General features: G+C 44.5%; 1 protein-coding gene across 37 annotated transcripts in view; it reads right to left on the bottom strand.

The window, feature by feature from the left end:
- The window catches only part of camk2b1 (calcium/calmodulin-dependent protein kinase (CaM kinase) II beta 1), a 52232-nt gene extending 30147 nt beyond the window's left edge, over positions 1–22085 (bottom strand). For 11 of the 37 annotated variants that reach the window (XM_076025852.1, XM_076025855.1, XM_076025862.1 and 8 more), the window contains exons 1-6: positions 21657–22083; positions 17738–17832; positions 9729–9788; positions 9461–9515; positions 8556–8621; positions 2752–2824 (exon numbers count right to left, since the gene is read on the bottom strand). In XM_076025852.1, coding sequence (XP_075881967.1) covers positions 2752–2824; positions 8556–8621; positions 9461–9515; positions 9729–9788; positions 17738–17832; positions 21657–21718 — 411 coding nt within the window. In that variant the 5' untranslated portion in view covers positions 21719–22083. Of the gene's footprint in view, positions 1–2751; positions 2825–5392; positions 5466–8555; positions 8622–9460; positions 9516–9728; positions 9789–17737; positions 17833–21656 lie in introns of all 37 variants that reach the window. The other 26 variants (XM_076025837.1, XM_076025842.1, XM_076025846.1 and 23 more) reach the window with 6 other exon arrangements.
- Between the last annotated feature and the right edge of the window lie 4806 nt (positions 22086–26891).

Here is a 26891-nt window from a genome sequence, read left to right on the forward strand (position 1 = left end):
AAAGCAAATTCATGCCCGTAACAGATAGACTAGGCCAGGGGTGCCCAATACATTGATCGCGAGCTACCAGTCGATCGCGAAGGTAGTTATGGTCGATCGCATGAAGAGAGAGGGAGTTGGAAAGAGACGAGAGAGAGAGAGAAAGAAAGGGAGAGAGCGTCACGCAATCTCCACCAGCCGCCCCCCCATCGACGATACCTCCGCGGGACTTCAGTGAAATCTCCCCCAGCACTCCTGCCCCCCGTCCTCCTCGTACACGAGGACTACCAACGCAGTAGTAGGGTAGTAGGTAGGTCTCTGTGACCCTGCCGCTATCCATGGTAGGGTGTCTTAATGCAATTAAGATGGTGACTCTCCCTAGGTTTCTATATTTATTTCAAAACATGCCACTTTTTCTCACCTCAAAGTTCTTCAAGCAACTAGACTCAATTGTTCTTCCATTTGTTTCAGGGTACAAGGTGCATAGAATATCAAAAACAAACCTACAAAAGCCTGTGCAGGAGGGGGTATTCGGCCCTCCTGTCTTTAGGAATTATTACTGGGCAGCCAATGCTAGGGCCCTGATGTAATGGCAACAAGGTCCCCTTTCAATGATCTCCTGCTGCTTCCTCCCGACTTCAGGCACCTAATATCCCGCTTCGTAACGCTGTTCTCCACCTCTGCACCCACTCATGAACTCAGAGAGGCTTAGTCGAACGAATTACAGCTTGAAGTGTCTGAAGACACCTGGAATGGAGCCTTGAATGGTATTCATAAATGCTCCATCATTGTTAGACACAAAGTGGTTCAATTCAAAGTCATCCATAGACTACACTATTCAAAACTTAAATTACATAGAATCTACCCATCAGTTTCTCCATTGTGCGATAGATGTAGGGGTGCAGAGGGTTCTCTGTCACATCTTTTCTGGTCATGTCCTCAAACTGTATAAGTGTTGGTGTGAAATATTTCAATGGTTTAGTGAGGCATTTGAGTTAGACATTGTGCCTGACCCAGAGCTGGCTCTGTTTGGGTGCTCAGAGTCAACTCGCGGTTATTCGTCGGTGGTACGACAGGCGCTAATGCTTGGTATGGTTGCTGCAAAGAAGATGATTCTTCTGGACTGGAAAACCCTCAATCCTCCATGCTTCAGAAAATGGCTCAACAAAATGACAAATATTATCCAGATGGAAAGGATACGCTTCCACAGGTCCAAAGTGCAAAACAAAATTTTGGACATTTGGTGCCCATTCATTTTGACTCTATTGTGGTATTTCTGTAACACCTGATATTATAAACGATAACTTGCATGAAGACATGACACTTTTTCGTGTCTGGCAGCTCTGTGGTTGCTTTTTTTCCTTTTTTTCTTTCTTTTTTTTCTTCTTTTTTATTATTACTTTTAGTTTCTTTTTCGTTGTGTTGTATAAAAACAGAAAATAAACTAAAAATAAAATATTCAAAAGCATTCATTCATTCGTTTGTTCAATGAGTGTTCCGTTATTGTAGACTGTATTTGACTGTCTTTGCTCATGCTGCTGTGAAAACGGAGACATTTCAAGGAAACAGAGGGTTGGTGCGAGGTTCAACTGGAGGAAATGCTGCCGCAGCCTCCTGTGAATTACATCCGCTAGCGTCTGCGTTCTTAAAAACAGGTTTGGCTGCCATTTAGGAAGCCCAGTATGAGTTTTCCAACTCCTTTTAAAAAGAGCTAGCCAAACAAAAACACACACACACACACACACACACACACACACACACACACACACACACACACACACACACACACACACACACACACACACACACACACACACACACACGCTGCAGGCGACCAGACGAACATCTTCTAAAACGACAATCGAGATGAGCAGGACATCTGCAAATCAATAGTCAACAACGTTGTCATTCTCAGGCCTTGTTAAGGGCTCAGTGGGGTGGCTGCAGTGGTTGGGGGAGGGTTGATGCGGCTGCAATCTGCGCCACAGATGCGGATATTCACAAAGGTTTTTGCGCTGATGACATGCTGGCGCAAACACGGCCACAAATGCAGCACCTGAAACAGGTGCGAATGTTGCGGTCTGGCAACCTGAGAACAGTTTGCGCCAGAGGTTGTTCGTGAGTGCATGTGTTTGGTTTGTGTTCATGGATGGTCAAGACGCAAGGCGCGTTATTCACCAACACCTGAGTACCATTTGTATTTTTCATAGCCTATCTAAAATATTGGCATATATACTATAGTCTATGCCGATCTATATATAAGATTTGGGGAGCCATATACATATTTCAGGCTTTTCAGAGAGGAACGTTTCACTCAGAAGCCAGAAACACTTGGACAGACAGAAGCTGCTCCTGGTTTTGGCTTGCGGTGTTTGCGTCTGTCAAACTGCGTGCGGACTCGAGCGCAAACTCTTTCTGGATCTGCCGCTGTTTGAATGAGGCATATTTGCATAGAAGGTTGTGTCATTTTGCTATGCGCAAAACGATTTTCACGTTTGCGTCCTCTCTGTGGATCGGAATCACCGTTTTTGGCGCTGTTTACACAGAGTTTCAGGCGCAAAAGCCGCGCAATCGCATTGTGGATCTGGCCCCAAGTCTTTTTCATGCCAAGCGACATTTTGTCTGAATGAAACAAAACCAGACAAAATCCCCTGGTCCCGCCCCCAAGTCGCAAAACACATAACAACAACAAGAACAACAACAAAAAGATATCAAAAATAACTAAATAAAGTCCTGTGAAAAAAGTAGTCAGTGTGAGGACCTATCACTCACCTTCATGTCCCGGTGCACCACACCCATCTGGTGGCAGTGGAGCACCGCCTCCAGGATCTGCTGGATGCAATGACTGCATGCAAACACCAAGGAAGGGGAGGGGAGGAGGGAGGGGCGCATGTTAGTCTGAGAGCAGCGCAACGATCCCGTGCAAAGGCCGCCAAGGGTGTGTGTGTGTGTGTGTGTGTGTTAGGGGGGTGGGGTTCAAGTGGGAGTAAGGGGGGTATTGTCAGGGGTGAAGAGGGGAGTGAAAGGGCTCTTCTGTTGTGGCTCCGGCTGCACCCGCAGGAACACCGAGCAACCCAGGACCACCAGCTGGAGCTCACTCAAGTCTCTTTTTCATAGATGGATTTGCTTTATGTTAAAAGTATTATTTGAAGTAGGGATGCACCGGTACCGATACCAGTAGCGGGCATCGGTACTGACATCGATACCGGGGTTCATAAAATAGGTGCCACGACACAGATACCAGTAGTATTTGTATGTATATGACAATTTAGTTAAATGTGTGTTTGTACTGCAGTGAAACTTGTTCTAGAAAAACTTGTTCTAGAGGAATGTTGTTCAAATAACAGGACATCTGTGGAAAACTGGAAAAAAAAAAAAAATCACAGTAATTCTATAATTTGTAATGACCGTATTAAGTACTCAGTATCGGTAAGTACTGAAATGCAAGTACTCGTACTCTACTCATTCTGTAAAAAAGAAAGTGTTATCGGTGCATCCCTAATTTATTTCTCTGGTCAACAGTTTATTATTAGGTTATTATTCAATTATGAACTGCCATAGAATTAAAAGGTGATTTAACTCCCAGACCACCAGAGACGCTGCACAGTACTTTGGGGAGCTCATATTGCCTCATTGACTTGTGTTGTCAATGTCCTTTCATCACAGACCTGCTGACTTGCTGACCTACCCTGAGGGCTGACTACCTGCAGAGAACCTCTGGAACAGTTTGCTCGAAATGTTTCTAAAAGACTTATTTCCAAAACACGTGATCACCCACAACCAGGCCTACTGCAGAACTGTCAGAAATAGGGAAAATGCTTCTGAAAGTTCTGCAGTGCTCATAAGTTGCCCATACTTGTACAACAGAAGGGTTTTCTGATAACTTCAGGCAGGGTGCTAATTGGGGAAAATTCTTCTTAGTTAGACGGTTGACCATGGATCATCATAACCGCTCCACTAGCTCTAGCGTCTGCTAGTCTGTGGTGTGTCCGTGCGCTAGCAGATGCCTGCCTGGTTGTCATCAATCATGCACCTGATTTTGTGATGCAACAGAAAGTCAAAAGTAAATTGTGTAAATTCCTCAAATCAGGGTTAAGGAAGCTGCTGACTAATTCTAAGCTACATGAAAACAAATGCACACACTCTCTCTCGCAAATACAAATACACACACACGCACTGCACTGTGAGGTGGAGGTGGACGTGGACGGGGACGTGTGTCAACAAAGGTTGACCATGCATTTTTTTTTTGCTTGCTGTGCACTGACAAATTGTGTAATTGATGAATGAGCAGAATGGTTTATATTTACCAATAAAACAAGTGGTTTTTTTTCTTTCTTCTGACTCTCATGTTGAATACTGCAGGGTTTTTTTTGGTTTATTTTTTAATAACAATCCCCCGCAATGAAGAATTGAAAAGATGCTAAGAAACGTAATATCTAGGACTGACAACAATTTACTTTGCACATTACCCTCGGGAAGCTGAGAGAGCCAGCGTCTCTCTTTTTACAGCGCTGCATTTTCATGAATAAATAAAAAACATGACTTGTAAATGAAAAAACCCTCAGTGCCAACGGGGAAAGCAAAACAGAGCTAATTCTAACTCTGTTTTATTGAAGGTCGCGCAGACGACCATTTAAGTTGTTGCCGGACGAAGGTCTATATTTTCCTGACAGTAATATTACAGCTGTAGCATAATCGGTGCAGAGAACTTCAGGTTTCTAATGCATTCCTAATATTTATGTTCCAAAAAACCAAGAGCAGCACTGCCTTAACGTCATGTGCCGTCACGCTCCTGTTAAAACTGATGCATTGTTGGAGCCTCCTGGGAGAAGTGCCCTTTGTGACATCACAAAGTGACAATTTCCTCCAGAACTGCACGTCTTTGGACAGTTTCTGCAAAGGGGAGCAGGAAGAAGGTGTGAAGGATTTGATATTGGATGGATAATTTTCTCACTTTCACTGTCATAACTGTCACTGACGAGTCAAAGCCTGACATGCATCGGCACTGGCACGTGTGAAGCCTCTTACGTACATCCTTCAGACAAATCAATAAGGACACATAACAGCTGGAATCGTGTCAATGTCAGTGCAACAGGAGCTTCAGTAATGGATGGGGGCCGTTTGTAAAATGATGACTGATGACGGGGGCAGGAGGGGCTGATGGGGCGGGTACTGAGGGCAGGCGGGGCAAGGCCAAGGTCCTCCAGTTAATAGAAATATGAACAAAAAAAAATACAAACACACAACAAAAAAAAACACAAACCATTAACCCGGAACCAGACAGAGACCAGACCAGACCAGACCAGACCAGCAGCAAGACAGGGAGGAGGTGAGACGGGCGGAATGGGGAGGAAAGGAAGTGAGAAGGGGGAGGGTAAGGGGGGAGTGCAGATGCTCCTCTACATATACTGACCTTTAAGTCTCTGTGCACTATTTCATGTTGGTGAATGTGATGGACACTTTCTAGAATCTGATGGATACAGTGACTGTGAAGACAAAACAGAGAGAGGAGGAGGTGGAGGAGGAAGAGGATGAGGAGGTGGTGAGGAGGGGACAGATGGAACAGGTGAGCGTTGATGGGTGGAGGAGATAAAGGAAAAGGGGGAGGAGGGGGAGGAGATGAGAGGGAGGTGTCAGGTAAAAGTTTGGGCGAGTAAGTTCAAGATGGGAATGGAAAAAATAACAAGAAAATGAACAGTGAGACAAGGGGAGGTGAAGTGTCAGAGGTTGTTTTTTTTGTCATTGAAATGAGGAGAAGGTTGTGGGAAGGTCATGGGAAGGTCGGAGTGAAATTGGGTGAGCGATGGGCAGGTGAAGGAGACAAGAACAATTTGTTTCGTTTAAAAAAAAGGTACAAAGGCGACAGATTACAACAAGAGACAACCTGTGGGACAAAAGGTCACAGGGACACAGTGGGAGGAGCAGAGAGGAAGAGGAGCAGAAAAAAAGAGGAGGAGAGAGGAAATAAAACAATAAACAAATCAAAGAAATTAGAGAAGAAATAACTAAAAAAAAAAAAAACGAGTAGGTTTATGGATAGGATGATAGTGAGTCTCAGAAGACTGGTGGGCTGCTGCTGCTGCTGCCATAGGGGCTATCAGTATGTTGCAGGTACTGTGCAGAATATCTGGCCAGACACACACACACACACACACACACACACACAAACACACACACGCCGACTTTGTGACTTCCATCAGCTCAGGACTGAGAAGAGGAAAACGATAAAAGAGGGCCAACTGGGTGTTGCACATAGTCTTGGGTCTGTGTGTGTGTGTGTGTGTGTGTGTGTGTGTGTGGGAGGCAGGAGAGAGGCGCTAATTATGGCAGCTAATTAAAGTCCTACTTGTCCCTGATCTCCAGGGGAGGACGGCAGTAGGAGGGAGATGGCCTCCATGACTGACATTCAGGAGGGAGGGCAAAGAGTCCGGGTGTGTGTGTGTGTGTGTGTGTGTGTGTGTGTGTGTGTGTGTGCTACAGAGGCTTCAGGCTGAGTGGGAATCACAGTAGCAGCAGGGGTTTCAAAGAGGCAGCATTTAAAAACCAGCGTGATCAACGAGCTGCTTCTGCTGCTGGCCCTCGTTCGGCCTGCATCTGCGCACAACTTGCCTTTTGGGGAGGGGGGGGGGGGGTCAAATCTTTAAAGGTGGGGGTCAATAGGTGGCCGGTGGACAGGGTTGTGTCAGCGGGTCAGAGGGTTACAAGTTCTATATTTAGCCATGTCGAAGCAAAGCGTTGGTCATCACCACAGCAACAGCTATCACAGTTAGCAACAGCTAAAACAGGTGCAGGCAGTTCTTTGGAGTCTACTGCGTTTGCATTTAGTGTAAGTTGGAAAAAATCAGTAGACAGACTACTGGAGCCTGACCGAGGCACCACGCAGGCCCTTCACAGCTGCTGCTGGTCAGGTGGAAGGTCGAAAACCAGACCATGACGTCGGCTACTGCGCACATCTATTTCCTACAAGCTTGTGTCGCCATTCACTCATATTCTATCAAGACTCCTGCATCTCTGAAGGGGAAATTCAAATGAGTGGTCCATAAATTTGCGGTCAATCTGTGATGAGCTTGCATGTGAAGAGAAAGGGAAATATTATACGATTAGAGGCAATTAGCAAGTGTTGGACAAATTGCTGCTGTGCCTTTATAAAACAATATATTTACAGCTGACTCTTCTCTACTAGGAGCGGCTAATAAAACAGCCACTGTAACAAATTGAATCTAACCGAGCTGTCCCGTACCGTGAAGGGCTGGCACTAGCCGCACAGGGCTAGTGGGTAAACGCCCTAATAGGACCTAAGGTGGCCTTAAATAAAAAAAAACCCTCAATGCTTGAAAGCGACAGGTTTCAGTGGCATCATTAATGGAGAATGATGATGTTAATAATGGTTTTAAAGCGGCGACGTCACATCAGATGCACCCTGGACGCATCTAGTCACATCTATGAGTTCACAACAACAAAAAAAAGGAATTTGACATTTCTCACTATCTTCAGAGACTGTGCTGTTTTATTTGAGAAAAAGAGTTGTGGCAGCAGATTTGGAAAAAAAAAAAAAAAAAAAAAGCAGCCGTGACTTGTTTAATTTTAGTCGGCAGCTCTGAGGAGCAAAAATCTCACCTCTTATTACAAGTCAGGTAACAACTTCAACAATCAAGGGAGCGCAATCTAAAAAGAACAAAAAAAACAACAACAACTTTATTTGGCTGCAGAGTGAGTGGGCAGCAAGTCAGCGAGTCTGGTTCCGTCGTCAAACTGCCCTGAATAACAGACGGCAGAGTTTCACTCTGACTGTGGCTAAGCGGACCACAACTGTCACTTCGCACAAGCATCTCCCTCAGAAGCAATCATGTCTGCATTTGTTCCAGAGAAAAAACTAAAAAAGAATCTACCAGCTCAAGACAGAGACAGAAGCTGTGAGTGGGAGACGTGTTGCACTTTGGGTTAACTGAAGCAACAACACGCTGCGCAGACGCTCACTCAACACTGTCACTTCCACTTCCGTTGGCTGCTGTAGCAACATCATCATCATCATCATCATCATTAAAAATTGACTCAACGTCCAACCCAGTGGTATCTGATACTCGTTTATAGATTGTAGATTCATAGATTATGTGTGTTATTGTATTAATGTGAGAGGCTACACACTATGTCGCTAATGTTAAAAATAAAAAAAATGAAATAGGAATTAGGACGAGAAATAGAGGACGGTCAAAATCCAAATGGGAGAAAGAATAAAATATTAAAGTGAGAAAATAGAAGAAAAAAGAGGGCAAAGAAGAAAAGAAAAGGCAGCAAATAACGAGTCGCTAACACTAAAGAAAGTCACTCCAAGAAAATAAATGGCAACAAAAAAGGAGAAGGGGGGCTGGAAGTAAAAAGGACAGAGTAGAAAAGAACAGTGAGAGGAAGAGAAGGTAGAGTACCAGGCCAAAGGAGAAAAAGGGAAATACACAGAAAACAACAACAACAACAACAACAACAACAACAACAACAACAACAACAACAACAACAGACGACAGTGGACAGGCTTGAGGACGAGGCCTATTGGAAACAGCAGCAGCAGCAGCAACTCCTACCTGGCATCAGCTTCGCTGTAATACTCTCTGGCCACGATGTCCTCAAAGAGTTCACCTCCAGTCACCCTGCACGCGCGCACAAACACACACACACACGCACACACACACACACGCACGCATGCACGCACGCACACACACCACAAGAAAGAAATGGTTAAAAGAGGTGGGGAGTGAGATGAAGGGAGATGGAGGTGGTGATAATGGTGTTCGATGGAGGTGGAGGTAGCGGTGGAGGTGGTGATGGAGGTTGAGGTGGTGATGGAGGTGATAGAGGTTGAGGTGGTGATGGAGATGGAGGTGGAGGTGGAGGTGGAGGTGGTGATGGAGATGGAGGTGGTGGTGATAGAGGTTGAGGTGGTGATGGAGATGGAGGTGGAGGTGGAGGTGGAGGTGGGGATGGAGATGGAGGTGGAGGTGATAGAGGTTGAGGTGGTGATGGAGGTGATAGAGTTTGAGGTGGTGATGGAGGTTGAGGTGGTGATGGAGGTGGAGGTGGAGGTGGTGATGGAGATGGAGGTGGTGATGGAGGTGGAGGTGGTGATGGAGGTGGAGGTGGTGATGGAGGTGGAGGTGGAGGTGGTGATGGAGATGGAGGTGGAGATGGTGATGGAGATGGAGGTGGAGATGGTGATGGAGGTTGAGGTGAGGTGATAGAGGTTGAGGTGGTGATGGAGGTTGAGGGGGTGATGGAGATGGAGGTGGAGGTGATGGAGGTTGAGGTGGTGATGGAGGTTGAGGTGGTGATGGAGATGGAGGTGGAGGTGATAGAGGTTGAGGTGGTGATGGAGGTGACGGTGGAGTTGGTGGTAGAGATGGAAGTGGTGATGGAGGAGGTGGTGGTAGTAATATAGAGTTATGTATCATGTAACTGCAGGGAGAAGTGTTGCAAAGAGGCGTGGACTCACAGGTCAAAGAGCAGGTAGTGGAATCCTTCCTCTGATATGCTGTCGTGGAGACGCACTGGCAGAGAGAAGAGAGGAGCAGCACCACAGGTCAGCGTCTCACAAAGTCAAACACAATTTTTTTCTTTTTTGGTTTCTCTCAGAATTTTTCTTTGGAACACAAAACTGCACGTCACTTGTGCTGGACGCCGCCAAATCCACTCTAATCCAACCTCATCTAATCCAACCTCTAATTGACTCCACTGTTTCTGAAGGCGAGACGGCTCCTCACCAATGTTAGGATGTTTCAGCAGGCGACAAATCCGAGCCTCCCGTTCCAACTTCTGGTGATCTGGTGAAAGGCAGGAAGGAAATAAGAAAAAAAAAGGAGTTATTCCAAAAAATATATATTGTTGTTGTTGTTGTTGTTGTTGTCGTTATTCTACATTTTATTTATAGAGTGCTTTTCAAAATTCTAACTTTGTAAAAGGTTAAAACATCAGAATAAAATGTACAATTAAAAATACTCAAAAATATACAAACAAATAAGTCAAATGCAGATGAGAGTAAAATAAATGAAAACGAGGAGGTTGATATTAATGGTAGCTAAAAACAAGTAAAAAACTAGGTTGCATTAAAACAGTAACTATGTTAGCTGAACAATAGCTCCAAACCTGTCTGACTGGAGAATCGTAAAGTATTTTACAGAGACGTCATTGACAAATGGGTAAGGTGTCTTTTATTTCACATTCCAGCGACAGTGTATGACGATATCTTCACAAGCGCCAAACTTAGTTTGCCAGTATGTCTGAATAAGTAGCAGAAGCAATGCAATAGTAAGAATAGTGCACGATGCACACGCTAACATGGCGCTGGACAGGTGCTAACCGAACCCGGTCCACACTGGCTCACGGGTCTAAACACAATGAACGTAACGTGGCATATAACGTAAATGAAACATTTCCCTTAACGCAACCCCCCCCCCCCCCCCCACACACACACACACACACACACACACACACACACACACACACACACACACACAGTTCTGAGACTCAACTGCTACTCTTCTGAGAGACGGCACCAAGGCCACGCATCAAGACAGACAATAGCCGGTTAGTATTGTAACAGTCAGCTGGACCGTGTTCTCGTATCTTCTGTCCTGCTCTGTGTTTATTTGACGTTAACGATGTTGAGTCCAGTGAAGGCAGCACCCCTGTGATTGGCTGAGGGGCTGAGGTCAGGTGTGGATTTGTGTGAGGGGGCGCAAGTGAAAAGAAGCACACAAGAAGAACACAAAGAAACTGTCTGACGTCTCCGCGCTGTGTGTCGGAAGGGGACGTTACAATGCTCACTGCCACCAAGTGGCCAGTGGTGTGAATTGCAACCTGTCAAAATGACCGACGCCCTTCAGATTTTTCCGTCATCATTAAAAAAAAAAAACAATGACGGAAAATATTTGTATATATATTTTTGTTTATTGCATATATAGTTGTTGATTGGACTCTAGAAACCAATGCGACACATTTTCGCTGCCCAACATGCACTGCTGTGTAATGTGGGTAAAGACAATAAAAGGAAGTATCAGGGCCAGATCCACAAAGCCATTGCCCGGCTTTTACGCCAGAAAATCCATGCAAATAGCGGCAAAAAGAGAGAATCCTCTCCACAGAGCGGACACAAAGGTGAAAGGCAGTGGAAAATGCGCAGGTCGCAGCAGGGCTGCGCCAGACTCATTTGAATATACAGTATTTAAATCGGTCATATCATGCAAAATGACACCCTCTTCTATGCAAATATGCCTCATTCGTCTGTCCAAGTGTTTCTGGCGGCAAAGTAACTCTCTCCTCTCTGAAGAGCTGACGATGAGGTGTGTGTATATATAGAAATATTATATTTACACACACTTATTATTTATAAAAAAAAAATATATATATATATATTTATTCATTTTTAAGAATGCAAAACTGATTGATGAGTTACAAGATCATTTACGCAAAAACCTTCGAGGATGCGATGCAAAAAAAAAAAAAAAAAAAAAGATGTAGATTACAGCCGCAAAGTCACTGTAAAGAGCGCTACAATTTACCGCTGCGTTCCATTCTTGGTGGATCTGGCCCTAAGTTTAAACAGATGTCGTCATTTTGTCAGTGATTTATGGAGGCACATGTTTCAGGGACCTCAGTCTCGGTCTTCCGTCGTCCTCGCACTGCTTTTTCAAAAGTGATCATCGACACGTCGGCCCAAAGCCTCTGCAGGCTGCAGGAGGGAACTGCAAGTCAAATGCAAATGACTCAGACTACATGGAGCAGCGAGTACTCAACAGTCAATATGGACATGGGGCCAGAGAGTGAATTTCAACATTATTTTCTTTATGGGCACTGGAATCCAACGCCTTGGTTCGGGTTGAGAGATTGAGAGTCGGCGGTCTGAGTTCCAGAACTCAACTAGAAGTGAAAATATCAGACGCAAAGAAAGAAAGAGAGAGAGAGTGAGAGAGAGAAGGAGAGCGAGAGAGAGGAGAGAGAGAGACAGAGAGAGATTGAGAGAGACGAAGCAAGGAAGGTTTCCAGTGACGTCTCTGGGAATTTATCCAGGAGAGGGAGCAGCAAGGAGCACAATAATGTGGTTTACTCATCACCAGCGAGGACTCAAGAGGGGTGGGGCCTCCGGAGGGGGAGGGGGCTGGGGCCTCGGGGTTGGGGGGCCCACTATGTAGTCACTTCATAGCCACATTAAAGAAGATTTTCAGACAGTCTTGGTTAGGGCTGCACGATATTAGGAAAAGCAGTTACTTTAAGGTGGGCATAACGCAGTAAGGTTCAATCTGATTGGGCAAATTTCTTTCCATGTAGCGCATGAATGAACGAAATGGTGTTTTACTGCAGGTTTTCCGATATGTCTACTACACATGTTGATATCGCGATGGCAATAAATTTACGATATATTGTGCAGCACTACTCTTCTTGGTGCTATTAATGACGTCATTACGGTTCCATTATGAAAACGTCCCGTCGGCAGGTGGTCATAAATATATTAATAATTAATAATAATAAATATATAAATGTATTCCTATGCATTTTGGCACAAGTACATATTATACCAATCGTTTCACATTACAAAAAAAATAACACTGGCCTTTTTTACCTATGGGTCAGCGTGAGCGCAATGCATGATGGGACATATTGCCGCGTTAGTGACGCCACTGGTTGTACGCTACTGTTAGCAATGCATTCTGGGATACAATGAGTGACTATATAGTGAATACTGATGTTCAATCAGGATTCAGACACCACTACAATATGGCAAAGTCCCTGTATAGTGACTAATTAGTGACAGTAGGGGCAATTTAGGACACAGCCAATGAGTACGTGGATCACGCTGGGTTTCCTCATGCCACCTACAACTTTGCCCGAAAAGACCACAGTGACCCTGGATGACCTTGGGCGACCTGACAGAAGAACCTCCTGGTTGAAAGGCTGGAACGGCAGAGAAGCTCACACGACACCGCCTCTAAATTAAGAAACATTGTCTAGCGGGAGAACCGGTCTTCCTGATGCTAACCTGATCTCACATCTCTCTCTAAAAAAAAAAAGAAGGTAGCAGCTTCCTAAAAGCTTTTTGATGTCACACATCAGTTTAATTAGAAGGGTGCCCGCACCCCCACCCGCCGTGGGAATTTACATTAAGAAGTGAAACTTTCACTCCGCTCCTGCACGCAGGGGCAACTCCAAGGAAGGACTCGCTAACCAGAGAGAACTCCCCAAACAGAAAGGGCTCACTAACTAGGAAGGAGTCTAAAGCCAGGAAGGACTTGGTAGTCAGGAAGGACTCGCTAACCAGGAAGAAGGATATTTAGGATATTAATACTTTTAGATGCGTACCTGTGATTATGAAAATGATGACTTTTTACAATAAACATCTGTGATATGAAAAATGTATTTATGTTAACATGATGGCCGGAATGCTAATTAATTGCTACATTTATTTCTTCCAACTAAATACTAAAACAATCTTAAAATTGTTAGATAGAATAAAATAAAATAAAGATTATGTTTTAATGCAAAATTTACAGAATACGTCATTGTATTGTGTATAAATGTATCTAACATACGTGTACATGCCTGTAATGGGCCCTGTGATGTATTTTTACGATACACTTGGATATTGTCTGCCTCTCTGAAGGTTTTCCATCAAAGAGCTCTGTCTCATTCAGGCCCGGGGGGGTACAGTAGATCACTGCACTCATTCTCTCTCTCACGCTCCTCTAATTGCCTCCGCTGTAACTTGTCATGTTCTTCTATATGGTACCTCACAGACTTTCGACACACGTCACATGTTGCCTCGTTTACGTTCACACAAGTGAAATGACTCCAAACGACGCTCTGTTTTCTATCATCCATACTGCAGCTTCTTCTAATCTTCCCTGTGACTTGTGATCAACGAGGCTGCTTCCGTATGCGCGCGTATTACAGAGCGGAAGCCAGAAGGATAGTTCCTAAATCACACTACTAACACTAATATTGATGACATGTTTCACTTTATACCTTTTTAGATTTGATTTCACAATTGGTATCATAGAAGTGTTAATATTCTTATGAAAGCAGACTTCGCATAGATATTTTTGATATGAAGATTAATTCTAAAAAAAGACATGTCTCTATCGGAAGTATCAATATTTCTGGATCAATCCGCACATTACCTTAGTAATCAGGAAGGACTCGCTAACTATTAAGGACTCGATGACCAGGAAGGACTCGGTAATCAGGAAGGACTTCCTAACCAGAAAGAACTCCCTTACCAGGAGGAAGGACTCGGTAACCAGGAAGGACTTGCTAACCAGGACGAAGAACTCACTCACTACGAAGGACTCACTCGCCAGGAGTAACAACTCGGTGACCAGGAAGGACTCGGTAACCAGGAAGGACTTGCTAACCAGGACGAAGAACTCACTCACTACGAAGGACTCACTCGCCAGGAGTAACAACTCGGTGACCAGGAAGGACTCGGTAACCAGGAAGGACTTGCTAACCAGGACAAAGGACTCACTCACTACGAAGGACTCACTAGCCAGGAGTAAGAACTCGGTGACCAGGAAGGACTCGGTAACCAGGAAGGACTTGCTAACCAGGACGAAGGACTCACTCACTACGAAGGACTCACTAGCCAGGAGTAAGAACTCGGTAACCAGGAAGGACTTGCTAACCAGGAAGGACTTGCTAACTACGAAGGACTCACTAGCCAGGAGGAAGAACTCGGTAACCAGGAAGGACTTGCTAACTACGAAGGACTCACTAGCCAGGAGGAAGAACTCGGTAACCAGGAAGGACTTGCTAACTAGGAAGGACTTGCTAACCAGGACGAAGGACTCACTCACTACGAAGGACTCACTAGCCAGGAGTAAGAACTCGGTAACCAGGAAGGACTTGGTAACCAGGAAGGACTTGCTAACTACAAAGGACTCACTAGCCAGGAGGAAGAACTCGGTAACCAGGAAGGACTTGCTAACTAGGAAGGACTTGCTAACTACAAAGGACTCACTAGCCAGGAGGAAGAACTCGGTAACCGGGAAGGACTCGGTAACCAGGACGGCCTCTGTAATTAGGAAAGATTCGCTGCTGCCGCTACGCCATGTGATGTGTCTTTTTCTCTTATTTTTTCTAAAATGCTTTTCATCCTGTCCCTGATGCAGGAGGTGATGCCACCAGTGGACCCAGCCGGGTCACAGTGCCTCAGTGCGCCGCACTGCAGGTGAACCTCCCACAGCCTCCAGCAGGGGGCGCGTCCGCTCTCCGCCACCGCACCGATATGCCAATGCTGTGCTGCCATTGGCCAGAGGCGTGTCCCCGACAGGTCTGCCCTACATTCCCCCTTTGGTTGTGCGCTGGTTACATACACATACACACACACACACACACACAACCTCCACACACAAACACACAGAGACGTCCGGCTGTGTCCGTCAGTTTCTCAAAACCTTCTTCAGTTTCACACTCTCGCCACTGGACTGCATGTAACCCCTCCCACTCCCTGCCACCCCGCAGCCTGACCCTTCCCTTTCTCCTCTACCCCTCCCCCTGAACACAACCAAGTGTAAATGCGGAAATTCTTTGGATTTCTCACAGGAGAGAAAACTTTTCCTGTGGTATCCGCAATGAAATCACCATCTTGTCCAACCACCACCGATTATTAATTATATCTATGTGTGTTTGTGTGTGTCTGTGTGTGTGCGTGTGTGTGTGCACGCGCGTGCATGTGCGTGTATGTGTGTGTGTGTGTGTGTGTGTGTCAGAGGGACAGGGGGAGAAAGTCAGATGAGAGTCCCGTGCTAAAGGCATGCAGGCCTCCTGGGCTCTCAGCTGCCAAGTGCCTGAGGTTCCTTCTCTCACATGACACCTCCTCCCAGCCCACATCTTCATCAGCCTGCACCCAACCGCCCACCTCTTCGTACCCCACCCCCATCTCTCATACATTTTGCCGCAACCAGCTGGGTCCGCTCCTCCGACCTGTGAAACATTGCAGCCGTACAGTAGCAAAAGAAATAGAAAATAAGAGCAGCAGCAGCAGGTCACGCCGGGTGTCATAAAAGCAGAGTGCAGCTTCCGGGGTTGCGCAGGTCACGTTGTTATAAATAGGAGCCCGGTGGCAGCGGCGGCGTTTGCTCCGTCCCTTCCATAAAACATGACTCATTCATTAGTAAGAAGCGCAGCGCCAAGGCAGCGGGCTGGGAACACAGCAGAACAGGAGGAAGGAAGGAAGGAAAAAAAGAAAGAAACAAAAAAAATCTGTGCAGTTTCTCTGAATGACTTATCATTAAGTCAGAACAATAAGAGCTTCTGAGTAGTGTGAGAACTGTGAGTAGTTCCACCACGGAAAGGTTGGAAGAGCCCAGAGTGAAGTGTAGCGAGGGTAGAGGTCACCTGAGACCTCACCTGTTGGGATGTGAACGATGGTAAGAAGTTGCTGTGCCACCAGCTTCAGAGCAACAGTGAATCACTGTCGTTCAATCGGTCTGTCTCTGAGTGCTGTGACCCAAAGACACCCCACCTTGTCAAGAAGGGTCAAACATTGTTTGCCTTCCCATTCACACACACATCCTGATCCTTACCTGGGGCTCCACTGATGCACTGATGAAACACAACCACGTTATGTACACCAGAAATCATATTATGGCTCCAGCACTATCCTTGAGGTGAATAATACAGTGTGTGTGTGTGTGTGTGTGTGTGTGTGTGTGTGTGTGTGTGTGTCCATCCATGGAACGTGGAAACCATGGACGTTCCAACAGAGCATCAGTCTCAACGACGGCTTAACAATAATAACTGGTCAGTCTTGCTATTTTTCAGAGAAGACATTTCTACACTCACGGTTAATTGAGATCAATTTCGCATCATGTTTTCTTATCCAGGATGTATCTCATGACACTTGGGCTGGGTTCCAGTTTGGGCTGTGAATCTGAAACCTGTAGCACAGTGGCTCTCAACCAGTGGAGTCTCAAGACCCATATTTTTCTCCCCTCATCATGAAGTTGCCACCCAAATTTATTCCACAGCACTCAAATTTATTCCACAAAAATAAAAACGCTAGTCTACTTTCTATCATGATATAATGAAGAGTTTTTTTGTTCTTTTATGGCCTTTGTATTATGAATTTCCTGGGTAATCCCACAGACTGTGCGACAGAGGCTAGTTTCAGCTTCAGCCTACTCATTATTTCATTTACAGCATTGTTGTTGTTGTTTTTGTTTGTTTATGAGAGTATCTAATGTGCAAATCTGTTTGTAAGGTTATTTTTCTATTTTTTTCACTTTAGTGTTATTTTATTATTTATTTTTTTAATAACTACTCATTCATTCATTATGTCTCGTAAAGAAACGATTTAATGGAATTGTGTGTCCAGCAAAATAAATACCCAACATTTTCTCCATGAATATATACAGTATATTATGTGTTAACTTTCATTTTTAACCAAAGGGGAAACTGCTCACGAAGCCGCGACCCACCCAGCTGTTGAGAAACACTGCTGGTGCGCCCCCAGTGCGACTACATCAACGATCAACACCACCAGAAAGGCTAATGGCATTTATTGATCTATCAATCAATCAACTTTTATTTGCACAGCACTAAAACATTAATTACCACTAAAAATACTGTCAGCACTGCTGGTGGTGGTGATGGTGGGGGCGGGGGGGAGCAAATGACAACAAATGAGTCATGTTGTGCAGTCACACACACACACACACACACACACACACACACACACACACACACACACACACACACACACACACAATGTTCTTACCTCTTGCTGACAGCTTCTTGGTGTTGATGATTTTGGCAGCGTACTCCTGTCCCGTGCACAGCTTAACACACCTGCGCACCACTGAAAAGGCTCCCCTGTGGAAAACCAGCAAAAAAAACAAAACAGTTGTAACTCGAGAGGAGGAGTCGACTCAGCAGAGCCCAGAGCTTCAGAAAAAACATCCCGATGGCAAATGTCTGAGAAGTTTTGTCAAGATGATTTGGATTTTTTTGGGGTGTTGAAATACACCCGAGCTCCCACTTCAACAAGTGGCGCCGCTAACACACTGGAATCCGCCTTAACGTTCTCAGCATCTGTCTCAGGCCATCGCGTTCTGGTCCGAAGTGTTCACCGCATCCAAGATTCACATATTTTCAAGCAAAAATGAGAGACAAATGTGTCATCATAATCCGTCCCAAATCACTCACCAAAACCACCCACAACCTCAGTCTCACCACTGACAACTCCACTCTGTCCCCCTCCACCCACATCCACAACCTTAGAGTCGAGCTTTCCTTTGAACACCGGGTCAACCACATCACTAGAACAGCCTTCTTTACAACTACCTGTTGCTCGTCTCCGCCCATCACTCCCTTTTTCCGCTGTTGAAACTCTCGTCCATGGCCTCACTACATCCAGACTTGATTACTGTAACTGCATTTTCTATGTGTTTCTGGCCCAGATAAGCCCCCTGGTGGTCAGAGGGGTCAAAGTTTCTTAGTGTCTTTGTTAGCGCAGTATTAGAGTAAGCGCACATCAGTGAGCTGACTTCCGCTGTCGGATTAGTGTGTTATTGATGCACAAAGGAGATGAAGATGAAGATAAAGATGAAGATGAAGATGAAGATGAAGATGAATATTCAGCCCTCCCGGCTATAATGTGACTGATTGAATATTAGGATCCATTTAGGGAATATTTTAGCCCCAACAGGGGCTAAGAAAAAAAATCTCTCCTCTTGCAAAGAGAATTTCAAAGGCAGGAGAACATTGTGAAGAGCTTCATCCAGGCCTGGCAGACCCATCAGATCTTTAGAATTCATTGCAACATGCTTTCTAATTAAGGCACCAGGAAGAGGGGGTCCTCTAACAGGCTTTGAGGATAAATAGCTTTGAGATCGGGGGGGGGGGGAATAAAAACCTTGAGAACAATATTTATTTCCTGTGGGATTACGAAGGGAGTCACAGTGGATTCAAACAGTGACCCAGTTTTTACGAGCAACATTCCAACGTTTACACATCTGAACTACCTGTTTGAATGTGTTGTGAGAAAAAAGCCGTCTTGATTTCTCTTTAGGCTTCACTCTAATTCTACCTGATTCCTTCAGACCGTCCAGGACACGCTGAAGGCGCCTTGCATGCATTTTTTCTTTTCACAGTAACCTCTAGTGCAGGGGGTCACCAACGCCATGCCCGTGGGCACCAGGTTAGCACCCAAGGACCACATGAGTCGCCCCCAACAGGCCTGTTTGAAAAATACCACAACTCACTGAGCTGCGTCTAAAATTCAATTTTTTTCCAACCTTGTTAAGTTATTGTTGGGAATTACTGAGAACTCATTAGAGTGATCAGTGTCTTCACATAGATCAGTTTCATTAATAATAATAATGTTTAAGAGAGGGGGGGATTAGAGAAGAAAAAAAAACAACAACGTGGGACCATGATAAAAATGTATCCAATTTCAACATTTTTTTTTTTCTTTCCTACAGGTGAAATTTTAAAAAGATCAGGTCCTTCTTTGAACTTCATCTTGTCCTCATGGTGATTCCACCACAAGTGTTTTAATTTTTTTTTTTTAGAGAGAGTCTGACAAAAATCTAAACAACCCAGTTGAGCAGATTCCATCACACTTTGGTTTGATACAAGTTCATCCCACTGCTTTATCTGCTGCAGATTTAAAGTAAAAACTCTCGTGTCAACAGAAAGTCTGCGAAACTAAATCGGTGTTGCACTGTGTTGTATGTTTGTTAGTTGATATATATGTGAAAAGAACTGAAATGCACACATGCATTGCCAAAACAAATTCCTACGTGTTTACACAATGGCAAATAAAGAAATCTGAATCTGAATCTGAATCTGAATCTGGTAATGATGAAATAAAAATGACTAAAAGTGGAAATTTGGTCAACAACTGAGTCCGTACATCCCTCCAGTAGGTTATAGATATAGACAATGCAGAGACATCAGAGACTGCAAGAAGAGATCTTTTTTCCCAGACGCTTCAGTTAGTGGAACATCATTTTTTTAAATAATTTATTTTAATCGCTCTCCTCTTATCTCAACATAGTCTTCCTCAAAATAGTGCATCGTCTCCTTTGGTGAGGTCGCTGTAATTGCCTGCTGTGATGTCATTATCTTCACCCTTTAAAGATGTCGCCACGTGTGGCTACTTTTAGGAGGCCACAATTCAACTCAGGTGGTGCCAGCGCTGCGCTGTTGCCTCAACACACAAGTTTGCGAATTTGACTCCCTGATGCGGGCGCGGCCTTCCTGTCATTTTCTAACTCAACGTTTCTCAACTGGTGGGTCGCGGAGCTGTTTTGATTGGGCCGCGGCTTCATGGGGGGAGGGGCATTTTAAAATATATATACCTATAGAGAAAATGTTGGGCATTTATTTTGCAAACACACCATTCAATTCAATAATTGAAGTAATTTATTCACTAGACATGATAGGAAGTGGACTTGCAGTTTTATTTGTGTGGAATAAATTTGGGTCACGACGTCATGATAAGAAGCAGCGGTCTCACCGAGTTTCCATGGAAGACACAGTTCCAGGGCGAAACCTCAGCAGAACCTGCTGCAACCCTGATTGCAGGTTTACGATGACGTAAAACCAATGGATGGCTTATTGTTGTGATATATTTAGTCAGGACAATGTGCGTACTGGCTGCACAGCCATGGATTCATTTGTATTCTATTTTATATCTTCAAATTACCGTTGGGGCCGCTGTTCATTTTTGGCTACTGCGCAACTTCGGTTTTTAAGGGCGACACTTTCAGCTCACACCCCTTCACTCTCTCTGCCTTGGATCACTTTTTCTGTCATAAAGGGGGGGGGGGGGGGGATATTACGTACATCTTGATTGTGATTGCACACACGTTTATTGTGGTGCCACATTTTCTTTTCATGTCATAACAGTTGAATTTTGCAGCCGTTACATTAGGTCTGCTGCTACTGACTCAACATCATGCTTTACTGAACTTTTTGTGTTCACTGTTGTGTCACTTGGCAAATACGTATCATCGGTCTAATTTACCTTGTGAATGCTCGAACGTCGCCCCTTGTGTCGACTCGATGACACAAACATTTTGATTTTAATAGAATTATACAGGGACTTTGACTAGTACATGCAGCTGTCCTTTACTTTGAGTGTCACAGTGACTGTGTGTTTCAGTGCATAATAGTGGCAATAATTTAGAGTTTTCAAAGAGCCTACGGCAGTCAGTTTCGGCGCACAGCTAAAAACACACATGGTGAGGAGTGACATTCGCTGGCTGGGACGAGGAGGAGGAGGGAGGAAGAGGAAGAAGTGGTGGAGAAGGAGGGGCGAAAGAGGGAGCGCGAACGCGTATTTTGAGAGCTGTCATCCCGAAAAAAGCACACGCAGGCAGGCACGCATGGACGAGCGCGCGCGCGCAGACACACGCGCACGCACGCACGCACACACACACACACACACACACACACACACACACACACACACACACACTGGCCCACAGAGTCTCTCGGCTCGGTTCGGCTCAGCTCGGCCTCGATTCAATCTCCTATATCTGGTTTGCTTTTTCTCCATGAACGTTCAAAAAACAGGCAGCTCGTAAACACAACATTGTCTATCTCTCTGGCTCTCTATCACACACACACACACACACACACACACACACACACACACACACACACACACAAGGGGTGTCAACACTCACTTGCCAAGCTCTTCGTACAGCTGATATTCGTCAGTGAATCGCGTGCAGGTTGTCGTGGCCATGTCGTTGCCCTGCCTCTCTTCTTCTTCTCTTCTTCTGTCCTTCTCTTCTTCTTCTGCACTTCTTCTACTACTACTACTTTGACAGCTCCGGGTAGGAGGGAGGGACAACCCCCCAAAAAACTAACAACAATAACAACAACAACAACAACAACAACAACAACAACTGTATTGTCGCGTTAAAATGTTAAGTGTCGGGAGGTAGAAGGCAGGTCCGACCCGCAGCTTCGCTCACGAGCCGAGTCAAGTCGAGCCGATGTGAGCCGAGCCGGAGACGCCAAGTGGCGGACAGACAGATGCAGCGGCCGAGGTGGGTGTTCCCGCTCCGAGTGCGAGTCTCCGCTATCTGACAGCCCCCGACCGCGGCGCAGGAGGACCGTTATCAAACTTCCTGAGCGGAGTGAAGCCACTTCCGGTTACACCTGTCAAAATAAACTGCGCCAAGGACCGATGGTGGTTATCTGATCATCAACAAACTGTGATAATAATAATAATAATAATAATAATAATAATAATAATAATAATAATAATAATAATAATAATAATAATAATAATAATAATAGATGAAAAAGAATGTATAATAAGAAGATGATAATTAAGATGAAAAAGAGGATGATCAAAATAATCCTTCCACTTTTAAAATCCTTCCACTTTAAAAAATAAATAAATCATTCTTCCACTTTTATTGAAAGTATTACAATAAAAGTGGAAAAATAAAGAAGGCAAATAAGAAAAGAAAAGGCATCAAATAACATGTTCTTAAAACTAAAAGAAAAAGTAAGTAACTAACAACTAACTAACTAACAGAAAAGAAGAAGGTGGGATGGAAGTAAATGACAGTAGAGAAGAAAAGTGAGAGGAAGAGAATGTAGAGTGGCAAACAACAATGTAATTGCCAATTCATTAAATCAATTACCATAATTCCTTCAATGAAAAGCTGCAAAGTAAAGTATCTTTTTTAAAACTCTCAAAACACAAATTATTTTCAGAGCGAGACAGTGGAAACACGTACTCTTATTTTGTAGGCATAAATATGACTATTCCGGACTTCCGGAATCTGATAAGCACGGTTGCTTTTGCCCTCACTAAGTTGAGGGGCGGTGGGTGAGGGCTCTCTTTCGCCCCCTAGTGGAAGGAGCCCTCAATGGCAAAGCGCGGTAGGGTAAACAGGCACACACCCCCAGCCCTCGCGGTGCGTATTTCCAAATAGGGGCAAACACGAGGGAGCGCGCTGGAACCTTAAGACCGCGTCGCCATGTGCGATATTAAAGCAGGTGCTGATCGAGAAACGTTGTGTATAGACCTGAATTATTTTTTAGAAATAGAAATTTGGAGATTGCTCAAAGAAGAATGCATTATCAATAATACAGGCTTCTTCATCATACATTTAGTAAATGGCCTCAGTTATATTTGTTATACTTAAAGGCTTAATTTGTGACGTTTAGAAAGCTTTTATTGGTAAGAAGCAGAGATAAAATGTTTTCAGACTACATCTCTGGAAAGAAAGAAACCCTACCAACACAAGACATTTTTACAGGCAAATGTCCAAACAATCATTTATTCAATTGCAATACAATTTTGATGAATAAAATGTTATCATTTTCATTGCTCTCGGGGACTTGACCTGTTTTGGAAATGTTCCCGTGCTTTCCTATTCACCACAACAATTATACTCGAATTGAATTTCTGTCTTATCTTCAAGCAACTTGCATTGTTGGATCGCATTATTTTCTCGTGTCCTGTTGCCGACCCGCTTGTTAGTTTAATGAGGATCTTAGGAGAAGAATGCCAATCTCATCTTTACAATGCAATTCTGAATACAAGTATACAGAGCTCTGGGCCGAGTTCAGAACCCTAACATCAACAATGTTTTGTCAGGGCATGAAGTCTGACTGCTATCAGACACATAGAATAAACCAATTCTTCATGCAAACGCGCTCTGATGTTGTCCTCCTCTTAATGGCTACCTGGTCTGCACACCCCAGCCTCATTGAATGGTGCTCCAGCCTTTGTTCCCAGTTATCCGGGTTGATGTCAGAGACAGGAAACAAGTCCTTATTTGACAGAGAGCCAAATGCCCCCCCGTTTTGGTATTGCCCATAATGGCACAACTTTCTCTAAGAAAGTCCATAGATTGTAAAGTTCCAATCCTTGTGAAGACTCGCCGTGACCACTATACTCATTAACTTCATGAGAGTCAGGAAGTCACTTCTTGTTGTTGTTGTCCACTCTTAGGTCATCTTAGGGCAGGGGTCACTGTTTTACAATAGTATTTGCTTCCTATGTCCTCCCTTAGATCTCACATGACTCTGCAAACAGCTACACAGCGTGTTCTGCAAGCAATGCCCATGTTATACATGAGTCAACTGACTGGTTAAAGGATATTTATATTAGTAATCATATTATTATGAACAAGCATCGAAACTAAACATAATATATCACCTTCATTTCCCCCTTTTGGCCTTGCCAAAGCTTGGCTAATATTACCAATTCATTGTTACCTCCCCCAACTCCATTCTGTCACCCTCACCCATCAAGGGGGAGGGTTTCCCTCTGCATTTGGGCCATTTGATAAGGCAGGGGTTGCTTTCCTTCGATGGCTTTTATAATAAGGCAGCTTACACAAAGAGTAAATGCAGATAATACAACAACAGCAACATAATAATTCCAAGCCAGCAATAACCGAAATGAATGAAACCATGGTCGTTGTTCCCGTCCAGTTCAGACAGGTTAAATTGGACCTTTTTGGAACAAATATGGTAGGAAATCAATGAGAAAGGAATTTTTTTTTTCAGGCGGACAGCATGTGTAGTCTGGAACAGACTGGTCCACCTCAGTTCCAACCACTCTCTTTTACTGGCCTTTAGGAGGACCCGCTCAGGTGTGTTCGGGATCCCTGGTTCACTGGTTACTGCGTCTTCTGGGTCTGCCTGTTGAGAGAAAACTAAGAGAGTCACTTTTAGTTTGATCAAAATAAAACTTAGACGTCAGAAATGGTGTTGAACTTGCCAAGAGATTATCTGCTCCTGGTCCCGGGAAGGGAGCACCCCACTCGAGCTGAAAGGGGGTGAATCCTGACACAGCTTCTCACTGACAGCAGGGCTATGGGCAGACACAAATCTTGCCAATTTTGCTCTTCAGCGTTTAATTCATTCTTTCCACCCTGTTTTGTGATTGACGATGATAAACTTTACTAAATGCGTGTTTAAGGCCTAACGCCTTCTCTACTTTTTTTCTTTTTTTTTTTTTTAAAGTAAGTGCAATTGTCTAATCTGAAACTTCTGGGGAAATCGTGTGTGGATGTATTCATTGATGAAAAACTTAATAACTGGTTTTGCATCTTTTGTCACACTGCGGTGAGGTTGCGTCTTGTCCTGGTGTTGTCTTGTCATTTCCTGTTTTATTTTGACACCTTTACTAACCTTCCTCTCATTTCAGATCACTTCCCCCTCCTCATGTGCCACCTGTGCGTCTGACCCAATTACCCATTGTCTCCACCTGTGCCTCATCACCTCATGTGTTTAAATAGTCTGCGTCCCCCTTGTCTTGTGCCAGAGTGTCTTGTGTCGTCACGTCTAGCGCCCTGCCACAGCCCAAGAAAAACTCACAGCAAGCCGGTTCATCCTCGAAGACGAGAGATTTTTTTGGTTCTTAGGCAAAGTTTAGTTAATTGTTTCTGAGATTCTGTTATTTAGCCCCTCTTAGAGAGTGATTTTCCGTTTCTACTTTATTGGCCCTCCTTCATTCCTCCCAGAGAGTGCTTTTGGTTTCGATCTGTTTTAGTCTCGGTTTATCCGTTAGTTATATGTAGCTTGCCCCGTTTTCCTCCTTTGGAGTGATTTTTAGTTCATCCCTTGTTTTTCCCCATCCTCGGCCCTTTATCCCTCGAGCAACTTATATCTTGCCCTTTTGTTTCATAGATTAGGTACTCTAGAATTTTCACAGCCTGGTTTTTTTGATCACTTGGTCTAGCGGTGTATCACGTGTTGGGTTCAATAAATATCTTTGCCTCTCACTACCCTCTGCGTCTGAGTCCTGCCTTGAGTCCCATTCCTGCCAGCAAGTGTATGCATCCAATACCACAAGGAGGTATTAATCATATCTGTGTAGTCAATCAATCAGTCAATCAATCAACTTTTATTTGTACAGCGCTAAATCACATCGAAAGACGCCTCAAAGCGCTTTGTACAATCAGAGAAAAAGAACCACCTGGGCCCCCACAGCAAGCAAAGTGCAGTGGTGGCCAGGAAAAACTCCCCTGGGAAGAAACCCAGAGCAGAGCCAGACGCCAGAGGGCCGTCATCTGCCTATGACCAGTTGGGGTGAGAGGAAAATACAAAAATGTAGAGAGAGATAGAAGTCGCCAGAGTGAGCTGTAGGGTTAAAGCTCTCACAATAAACAGTAGATGCAGATATATAAGAATAAATAATTCAAATATGTATATAAGTGGATGTTGGTATCATATACATCAAAACATTCTAGAATCTAGATAGGCCCAAATGTTGAGTGGTTGGGTGGTACAGCCGCTGTCCGTGTAGAGTGTGTAAGTCTGTGTTTGCTGTCCATGTAGAATGCACTTGTTTGTGTTTGGGAAGCAGTCTATTATGACTTATTGCCCTGCCATTAGTGTAACTGGAAACTTAGCCTAATGTGGTCGAATTGTTGACTTCACATTGTAATGTATACATACTGAGAATTCTTCTGGGCAATCATCGAGAATTGATGGCCCAGAAGAAACAGATAGCACAAATGCGTCAGGTACCGCATCGTTTGAGTGTGTTAGGCCGTGGGCCTCTTCCAAGACGGCACCTGTAAGACCGGGCTGGAGAGCAGGTTGGCTGTCTGGGCCCCGCCAAACGGCTTCCACTTTCACAGCACCCCCCTTACCTCCAAACTGTCTTCTCATGAAGGGGGGCTCTCTGTTTTCGATGAACAAAAAAACGTCATGGAGCTCAGTATCTCGAGGCAAACAGAAAAATGCACTGACCAAATCTACACAAATAAACCACTTATGTTGCAGGCCCAATGCATCGCGTTGTAGGGTTTTGGTACTAAACAGACAAGGGACGCATGGACCCAAAGGTCCCTTCCAGTTCACTCTCAAATGCATCCCTTAACACTTCATTTTCATCTCGGTCGTAGAATAAGCTGACATGGTATGGGGTCAGCGGGCGG

Source organism: Nelusetta ayraudi, unplaced genomic scaffold, assembly GCF_046127955.1.
Source record: "Nelusetta ayraudi isolate G7.1 ecotype Tasmania unplaced genomic scaffold, CSIRO-AGI_Nayr_v1 ptg000018l, whole genome shotgun sequence".
Lineage (NCBI taxonomy): Eukaryota > Metazoa > Chordata > Actinopteri > Tetraodontiformes > Monacanthidae > Nelusetta > Nelusetta ayraudi.